We start from the raw sequence: 9487 nt of genomic DNA on the forward strand, positions 1-9487 counted from the left end.
GCCCATCATATTCTAAGTGCTTTTCCCTGTCCTCTTCAGGAGGAAGCAATGGGAAAAAGCATGGGGAAGGGGGGAGGCGCTTTGTTTTTCAGAGAGCTGTGACCAGGTAAGTCTGCTATGGGGATTCACAGTTTGCCTGCATAAACTGTAATATGTCACACTATGATTCCAAGTTCTAGTTTACAAAATAAGGGCCACTCAGCAGTAACTTCAACAACTGGATCCCACAGAAGAGCTCTTGACTTCTCTGTGTACATTCTTTCAGGAGAGAATCCTTTCCCAGTTTCAAGTATCCCTTTCTGTCTCTCACTCTGTAATGAGTTAAGAAGGGAAAAAACCTTCCCCATTTTTCCTGTAGTGAGCACAGGCAGCTACAGTGCATTCCTCCACCCCCTATGGAATCTGAAATGAAAAGGCTGGACAGATGAAGATCCCCGCAGTTTCCTTTTCTTCTAATGGGCGCTCAGCTTCACTGTCAACCTGGTGCAGACTCTTCTGAACTCAGGTGTATCGGGGCATCTCACACTGCTCACAGCGATTTAGTGCTGGGTGGTTCAGAAACGTACAGCTGTCACAATTCCATGGGGCCCCTTCATAGTCTTCATCTCGGGGCTGTGTCTGAGGATTGTGCTTGGAGCCAGGTAGATGCTCTGAGGGAAGTTAGAATGGAAAGAGAGAAAATAGATTGATTTTTTTCCCCAAGTATAATCCAAACTGAAATAAAAAACAAACAAAAACAACAAGTCTAGTATAGATTACCTTCCAAGCTCATTATCCATAGATAGTGGTAAACAAGCTCATTATCCATAGACAGTAGTTATTCCAGCCAAATGAAAAAAATGAGATGTTATATAGCATGTTAAAAATAATTCTATGACCAGCCAGTATGGCTCAGTGGTTGAGCGTCGACCCATGAACCAGAAGATTATGGTTCGATTCAGGTCAGGGCACATGCCTGGGTTGCTGGCTTGATCTCTAGCCAATCAATGATTTTCTCTCATCATTGATGTTTCTACCTCTCCCTCTCCCTTCCTACAAAATCAATAAAAAAGGTATTTAAAAAATTAATTCTGCTTCCTCCTGCCATCTTCAGTCCTATGTGTCACCCCCTCATACTAGCCACACTACATTAAACATCTGATTAAATGTGCGACTTCTTTTAGACCATCAGTTTCACAATATGCATGTGCTTAGTAATGATGGTTCATAAATGGCAGTAAGAGTTCATAACAAAGTTTCCCCCAGAATGGTAAAAAGAGAAAGATAAAGCCCCTACAGTTACTTTTTCATAAGCTAAATTCATTCAATATAAACAATTATCTTTTTATTCTCAGACTAGAGGCCCCATGCATGAATTCGTGCACCAGTGGGGTCCCTCGGCCTGGCCTGCAGGTTCAGGCTGAAACTGGCTCTCCGACATCCCCCAAGGCAGCGGTTCTCAATCTGTGGGTCGCGACCCCTTTGGGGGTCGAACGACCCTTTCACAGGGGTCGCCTAAGACCATCGGAAAACACATATATAATTACATATATTTTTGTGATTAATCACTATGCTTTAATTATGTTCAATTTGTAACAATGAAAATACATCCTGCATATCAGATATTTACATTACGATTCATAACAGTAGCAAAATTACAGTTATGAAGTAGTAACAAAAATAATTTTATAGTTGGGGGTCACCACAATATGAGGAACTGTATTAAAGGGTCGTGGCATTAGGAAGGTTGAGAACCACTGCCCCAAGGGGTCCCAGGCCACATTGTGAGAGGGCACAGGCCAGGCCAAAGGACCCCACTGGTGCACAATTAGGGCCATGGAGGGATGCGGGAGGTTGGCCAGGTAGGGAGGGACCCGTGAGGGCTCCAGGGCATGTCTGGCCCATCTCGCTCAGTCCCAATCAGCCGGACCCCAGCAGCAAGCTAACCTACCAGTCGGAGCATCTGCCCCCTGGTGGTCAGTGCACATCATAGCAAGCGGCTGAGCAGCCTTAGCATATCATTAGCATATTAGGCTTTTATTATATAGGATTCTTTCCTACCTATTAGTTTTTTTTAAATGTCTATGTGTAGGCAATATAAAATGCAGGCAACTTTATGTTAGTCCTTGGGATTTTATTTTAAAAAACCTTTAAACTAAGTCTTGGCTGGGTAGTTCAGTTAGAATGTGGACCTGATACACATTCAACCCCTGGTCAGGGCACATACAAGAAACAACCAATGAATGAATACATGGGTGAAACAACAAATTGTTGTTTCTCTCTCTTAAAAAGATAAAAACAAAACAAAACAAAAAGAACCTTGAAACTTAACTTATACTCTTCCTAAGTCCTCATTCTCTCTGGCCTTGTGCTCAAAAGGCTTCTAGAGTTAATTTGTAAATCCTGCCTTTTAGGAACAGTCCCTTCTGAAAATGGGGTCAATAACTAGAGGCTAAAAATCTCTGGATGGAATTCACTCTGGAATCTGGAGCAAGGTCAGGAGGCTGTGAAAATGCACCATAAAACACTGGAAAATCCTCTCTGTGAACTGGAGATGACGTTATAATCTAAGGTAAGCAGCCTTCCTAAGCAGGTAAAAGAAACTGAGACCTGGTAAAGTTTTAATTAATTACCATTCTGGGTTAAGTTTATCTTCTCTTGAAAGTGAATGAGCTGACTGTGGTTTACCAATTTATCTTTAATGACAAATGGCTGGTGTGAACATTTCCCTAGACCAGGGGTGGGCAAATTTTTTGACTCGAGGGCCACAATGGGTTCTTAAACTGGACTGGAGGGCCGGAACAAAAGCATGGATGGAGTGTTTGTGTGAACTAATATAAATTCAAAGTAAACATCATTACATAAAAGGGTACGGTCTTTTTTTTTTTTTAGTTTTATTCATTTCAAACGGGCCGGATCTGGCCCGCGGGCCGTAGTTTGGCCACGGCTGCCCTAGACTCTAGAGATAAAGAAAATTGGGTGTTAGACCCCTGAACCTTACTGCAAGCTTAAGGCTCAGGCTCAATCAGGAGGTGATCTTAGCCTTACAATAGAATCATTGGGTTCTCTAACCTATTCCTGAGACTATAAAAAGATGGGCTTGCCCTAGCACATTTGGCTCAGTGGATAGAGCGTCAGCCCATGGACTCAGGGTTGTGGGTTCAATTCCAGTCAAGGGCACATACCTTGGTTGCAGGCTCGATCCCCGGCCCTGGTTGGGGTGCATGCGGAGGCAACCAATCGCTGTATCTCTCTCTGAAATAACTTCTCAACAAATATATTTAAAAGGCACCTAATTTATAATTTTTTTTTGATCTTCACCCAAGGAGTGAGGATATTTTTTCCATTGATTTTAGAGAGTGGAAGTGAGCAAGGGAGAGGGGAGAGTGAGAGAGAGAGAAACATTAATGTGAGAGAGACATATCCATTGGTTATCTCCCTGTGGGGATCCCACCTGCAACCCCAGATACATGCCCTTGACCAGGAATTGAACCTGTGACCCCCTGGTGCACAGAGTTGATGCTCTAACTATGGAGACATGCTGGCCAGGGCTAAAAGGCACCTAATTTAGAATTATTGTTGGTCCTAAAAAAGATACTGCTAAAAAAAAAAAGACACTGCTCATTTCATCATAAGGAAGTAGTGTTGAAATAGAAGCATCTAAAACACAAAATACATTTTAGATGTCTATTTTCATATGACTTACAGAAACGTACAGCTTTTTATGGAACAGTTTACAAGTTAAGATAGTTCAGACCTCATGGAAAATAAAAATATGAATGTTTATACATAATAAAACGGAAATAAATAGGTGTTTCCTTTAATAGGATAAATTTCCACAAAATGACCATCCTCATAAATATCACATCAATTTAATACTGTTTCTATTACATAATTAGCATACAGAAGATAAAAATGCTCAAAAGGATGCAAATAAAATTTTCAAAAATTCTAAATATTTTCTACAGTTTCAAAGATAGCTGATATTTTTCCAAAATGGGAAATATGCCAATGATAAAGAAAGACAAGTTTATTTCTTTTAACTATATGAAGTGTAATACAGTTTCATGCTTGGTTTGTTCTTAGGTTGGGATCTTTCCATCTAGTTAATATAATATCAAGTAGAATACTTGTACAAATCCAACATGTACAATATTTTTAGAAACCTTATTTTCACTGAATCACAGGATATAGTTCAAGAAGCATTATAAATGCTAAGTGAGAAGTTATAAAGTCCAGAGTTTTCAGGTTACATTTACTTGGCATTGCTTTCATTTAAAAAAAAATCTTTATTATTGAGAATATTACAAATATCACCCCTCCCCCTCCCCCCCACATTGCCCTCCTCCACTCAGTTTCTGCCCTGCCCCAGGCCTTCACCACCCTATTGTCTGTGTCCATAGGTAATGCATATATGCATACAAATTCTTTGGTTAATCTCTTCCCGTCCCCTCCCCCCTTCCCTCTGAGATTCCTCAGTCTATTCTATGTTTCCATGCCTCTGGTTTTATTTTATTAATCAGTTTATTTTGTTCATTAGATTCCTTGTTCATTTGATTTTTTTACATTCAATTATTGGTAGATATGTATTTAATGCCATTTTATTCACATTTTTATCTTTTTTCTTCTTCCTCTTCATCTACTTCTTTCTCTTCTTAAAGAATACCTTCAACATTTCATGTAGTACTGGTTTGGAGTTGATGAACTCTTAGCTTTTTCTTGTCTGTGAAGCTCTTTATATGACCTTCAATTCTAAATGATAGCTTTTCTGGGTAATCTTGCTTGTAGGTCCTTGCTATTCATCACTTTGAATATTTCTTGCCACTCCCTTCTGGCCTGCATAGTTTCTGTTGAGAATCAGCTGACAGTTGTATGGGTACTCCCTTGGAGGTAACTGTTTTTCTCTTGCTGCTTTTAAGATTGTCTCTTTGTCTTTAACCCTTGGCATTTTAATTATGATGTGTCTTGGTGTGGGTCCTCTTTGGGTTCCTCTTGTTTGGGACTCTGTGCTTCCTGCACTTGTAAGTCTATTTCTTTCACCAGGTAGGGGAAGTTTTCTGCCATTATTTCTTCAAATAGGTTTTCAATATCTTGCTTTTTCTCTTCTCCTTCTGTCACCCCCCATAATGCGAATGTTGGTATGCTTGAAGTTGTCCCAGAGGCTCCTTACACTATCTTCATATTTCTGGGTGGTTTTTTTTTTCTTTTTGCTCTTCTGTTTGGGTGTTTTTTGCTTCCTCATATTCCAAAGCGTTGATTTGATTCTTGGAATACTCTACTCCTCTGTTGAGTCCCTGTAAATTATTCTTTATTTCAGTTAATGTATGCTTAATTTCTGACTGGCCCTTTTTCATGTCTTTGAAATTCTCAATAATATCCTTGAAAATCTCACTAAGACCCTGAAGCTCTCATTAAGATCCTTGAGCATCCTAATAACCATTGTTTTAAACTTTTTATCTAGTAGTTTGTTTGCTTCCATTTCATTGGGTTATTTTCTGGAGATTTCTTCTGTTCCTTCATTTGTGACATGTTTCTTTGTCTCCACCTTCTGTCTTCTTCCCTGTGTTTGTTTCTATGTATTAGGTGGAGCACCTATGTCTCCTGGAATATGTAAAGTGGTCTTGTGTAGTAGGTGTCCTATAGGGCCCAGTGGCTCAGCCTTCCCAGTCACCTGAGCTGGGCACTCTAGGTGAGCCCCTGTGTGGGTTTGTGCATAGTCTTGTTTTAGTTGAGTCTTGGTTGCTATTAGAGTCACTGAGAAGAATTGACCTCTAGGCCAATTGGCTGTGAGGACCAGCTGCAACTACAGTGGGAGAACTGCTGAGCAGGAGAAAACCCTATGGAGCAGGACTTGTTTCAGTGGGGCTTTGGTGCTCACTGAGTCTTCCCTTTGAGTGTGTTGCTTATGGATTTGTAGAATTGTAATTTGGCATGGTCTGAAGCTGTCCACCAGGTGCATTGGCTTTGGGGCTTCCTGGGAGTTGCAAGGTCAAACACTGCATGGGGCCACCAAGCAGGAGCTACAGAGAGATCTGCAGATGGCTTCTACTTGTGTTGGGCCTGGAAGTGCTCAGGCAAGGACAAGCTGTGAAGGTACACAGGCTGGTGATAGTGCCGGGTCTTGGCCCTCTTACTGATAGGTATGGGGTACACTGATGCCAGCTACTGCTTGTGTGAGAAATTTTAGAAAAGTCTGAAACCTGAACCAGTAAAGACCATTCATATGGAAAAGCTGCTGCAAACAGCTTGAGTTGGGCTGCAAATTGGATGGGGTGGGGCCTCAGGGGGTCACCAGGGCTGAGTGAACCATGCTGATAGAAACTCAGATATGGCTGCCAGTCAGCTCTGTGATGGGGAGGTTCCAGCACAGGATCAATGACCCCTGTGAACACCCCCATCTGGAAGGAAGCCACCCCAGAACCCCTGCCCTAATGCCAGACATTCCAGTTCCTCCCCATATGTCCCTGGATCCCCTAAAGCCACTGCCCCAGGGCTGGAGCCCAGAGGTATTGTCTGAGTAAGTCCATGTGCTGGCCTTTTTAAGAGGGACTGCCTAGGTATCCAGCAGCCTCCATGTCACTCAGCCACAATCTCTGCTGATTTTTACAGCCTAAAGTACGGGGACTTCTCTTCCTGGCACTGGAACCCTGGGCTGACCATTCTGGTATGGGGGTGGGACCCCTTGCTTCTCACAGGAGACGGCACAGCCTTGATATCACTCCCGATTTAAAACACGCCACATGAGGGTGTCGGACTAGTCTGTTCTGCGCCTCTGCCCCTCCTCCCAGTCTCAATGTGGTTTCTTCTTTACTTCTCTAGTTGTAAGACTTCCATTCAGCCAGATTTCAGGCAGTTCTAAATGATGTTCAGTATTTTAGTTGTAATTTTGATGTGGTTGTGGGAGGCAGCGAGTACTGCTTTTATCTATGCCACCATCTTGATTCCTTCTCCTTCGCCTTGCTTTCTAGACATAATTATCAGAGCAATCTGTCCAATGCGATAGCCACTTGAAATGTGGCCACTCTGAATTGAGATGCTCTGTAAGTGTAAAATTTACGCCAGATTTGGAAGATTTAATATGAAATAAAAAAATGTCGCCTTGGCTGGTGTGGCTCAGTTGGCTGGAGCATCGTCCTATCCCGTGCATTTGAACCCTATTCAGGGCATGTACAGGAGGTAGACGATTGATGTTGCTCTCTCACATTAATGTTTATCTTTCTCCCTTTCCCTTCCTCTCTCTCTAAAATCAATAAAAAACATGTCCTCGGATGAGGATTTTAAAAAAAATCTTTAAAAGATGTAAAATATCTCATAATAATTTATACTGATTTCATATTCAAATGATAACACCTTGTATATAGATTAAAAATATACTAATTTTACTTGTTTAGTTTTTAAATGTTTACTAGAATGTTTTAAATTAATGTAGCTAGCTAACATTTCTATTGGACAGCACCACTTTAGAAACTCAGTAGAGAGAGTAATTTTTTAAAGCAAAAAAAAGTTGGTCTTTACTTATGATAGCTCTACATGGGTTAACACGTGTCTTTGGACATTTTGCACAAATGCTAGACACACAAGTACAAACCACCTGCAGCTGCTGCCTGGGTGTCATGGACATCCGCCTGTACTTTGGAGGTCACACTAATTCTTCGGGCTTTCCTCTCAACTGTGCAAGGGTCTGATGAGTCTGCATGAGACAAAGTGAAGTCACTTAGAAGGGATCAAGCCATTCATTTAGAAGTATTGTTGGGCGCACAAAAATCTCTCACAGGATATGCACAGTTGAGTGCTTACCCCTTCTACTACCTCATGTTACCTTTAATTTCCCTGTGAGGACAAGTGCCATATTTAATACTGCTTTTACAGTCTATACAAAGCAGTGGCTTTTATGACTTTTTCTATCCTCTCCAATTATATGGAGTACATGCCTTCTTTCACCAGTTTCCCACTTGCTGGTTGTTTAGGGTTACAAACTCAGTAATGAAATGTCAAAGTGAAAGCAAAATTTGAGATATTATACTTTAGCAAATCCCTGATTAAGAACTAGTTATTGGAAAATTATGGGTTGAAGATAAACTTCCCATGTAAGGCTAACCAAAGAATCAGTTAAAATAATAACAAACTACAGCATTTTATAATTAAGGAACAAGCAGTTCTGCCCTGGCTGGTGTGGCCAGTGGTTATAGTATCGGCCCTTGAACCAAAGGGTTGTGAGTTTGATTCCCGGTCAAGGGCACATGAGGGAGGAAACCAATCCATGTGTCTCTCTCACATAGATGTTTCTCCCTCTCTCTCCTCCCCTTTCCCTTCCCTCCACCCTTTTACTCTCTCTGAAAAAGCAATGGAAAAAACATCCTCTGGTAAGGATTAACAACTAAAAAGAAAAATAATAGCAGTACTTGAGCCCTGCTGGCATGGCTCAGTGGTTGGATGCAGACCTATGAACCAGGAGGTCACGGTCCGATTCCCGGTCAGGGCACATGCCTGGGTTGCAGGCCCAATCCCCAGTGTGGGGCATGCAGGAGGCAGCCATTCAATGATTCTCTCTCATCATTGCTGTTTCTATCTCCCTCTCCCTTCCTCTTTGAAATAAATACATATATATTAAATAGAACATATCTACACTAATAAAAGAGAAACATGGTAATTGGCGTACGACCGCTACCCTTCCCATTGGCTAATCAGGGAGATATGCAAATTAACTGTCAGCCAAGATGGCGGCCGGCAGCCAGGCAGCTGATGCGAACAGGGAGGCTTGCTTCCTTCAGTGACAGAGGACTCCAACGTTCCCCGCCTGCCTTGCCGGCCTCTGAGCTTCAGTTGGAAACATTGTAACATTTATAGAAGATAAACAAAACCCCAGAAACCTCCTGTCAGTCAGCCGGGATCTCAGAGCTGGAGTCACAACATTGTTTCGAATACAGAAAACAAAGGCCAGAAACCTGCTTTCAGCAGCCGAGCCTCAGAGAGAAAGCCGGCTCCCAGCTCCAGTGACAGCCATAGAAGGTAAATAAATGCCAGAATAAAAAAAAAAGAAAAAAAGGAGAGGTTTGGAGCTTCAGTCGCCCGCCAGCCTGAAAACGGCCCTCAGCCCCTCACCCAGACTGGCCAGGCACCCCAGTGGAGACTCCCACCCTGAAGGGTGTGTGACCAGCTGCAAACAGCCATCATCCCCTCATCCAGGCTGGCCAGGCACCCCAGTGGGGACCCCCACCCTGAAGCAACAAGATGGCGGCTAATTTGCATACTGAAGGCAGGCGGCAGCAGGCAAGGCTGTCTGCGGTCTGGGACCCGGATCTGTGACCCTGCCGGGCAGGATCAGCGGAGCCGCGAGGCCTCCCGGCACCGGGATCAGCGTGACAGGGGGCAGCGCCCAAACCCCCTGATCGCCCTGCGGCTCTGTGTGTGACAGGGGGCGGGGCCACAACATCCCTATCCGCCCTACTCTGTTCGTGACAGGGGAAGGCGCCCCAACCCCCTGATCAGCCCTGCTCTGTGCGTGACA

At 43.0% G+C, this 9487-nt stretch overlaps 1 protein-coding gene across 11 annotated transcripts in view; it reads right to left on the bottom strand.

The window, feature by feature from the left end:
* Nucleotides 1–6: 6 nt before the first annotated feature.
* Nucleotides 7–9487, bottom strand: part of TAB3 (TGF-beta activated kinase 1/MAP3K7 binding protein 3) — a 70216-nt gene continuing 60735 nt past the window's right edge. For 10 of the 11 annotated variants that reach the window (XM_014531984.1, XM_014531985.1, XM_014531991.1 and 7 more), the window contains 2 exons: nt 7571–7669; nt 7–650 (listed from right to left, as the gene is read on the bottom strand). In XM_014531984.1, coding sequence (XP_014387470.1) covers nt 502–650; nt 7571–7669 — 248 coding nt within the window. In that variant the 3' untranslated portion in view covers nt 7–501. The remainder of the gene's footprint in view (nt 651–7570; nt 7670–9487) is intronic. The other variant, XM_005884504.2, reaches the window with a different exon arrangement.

Source organism: Myotis brandtii, unplaced genomic scaffold, assembly GCF_000412655.1.
Source record: "Myotis brandtii unplaced genomic scaffold, ASM41265v1 scaffold834, whole genome shotgun sequence".
Classification (NCBI taxonomy): Eukaryota; Metazoa; Chordata; class Mammalia; order Chiroptera; family Vespertilionidae; genus Myotis; species Myotis brandtii.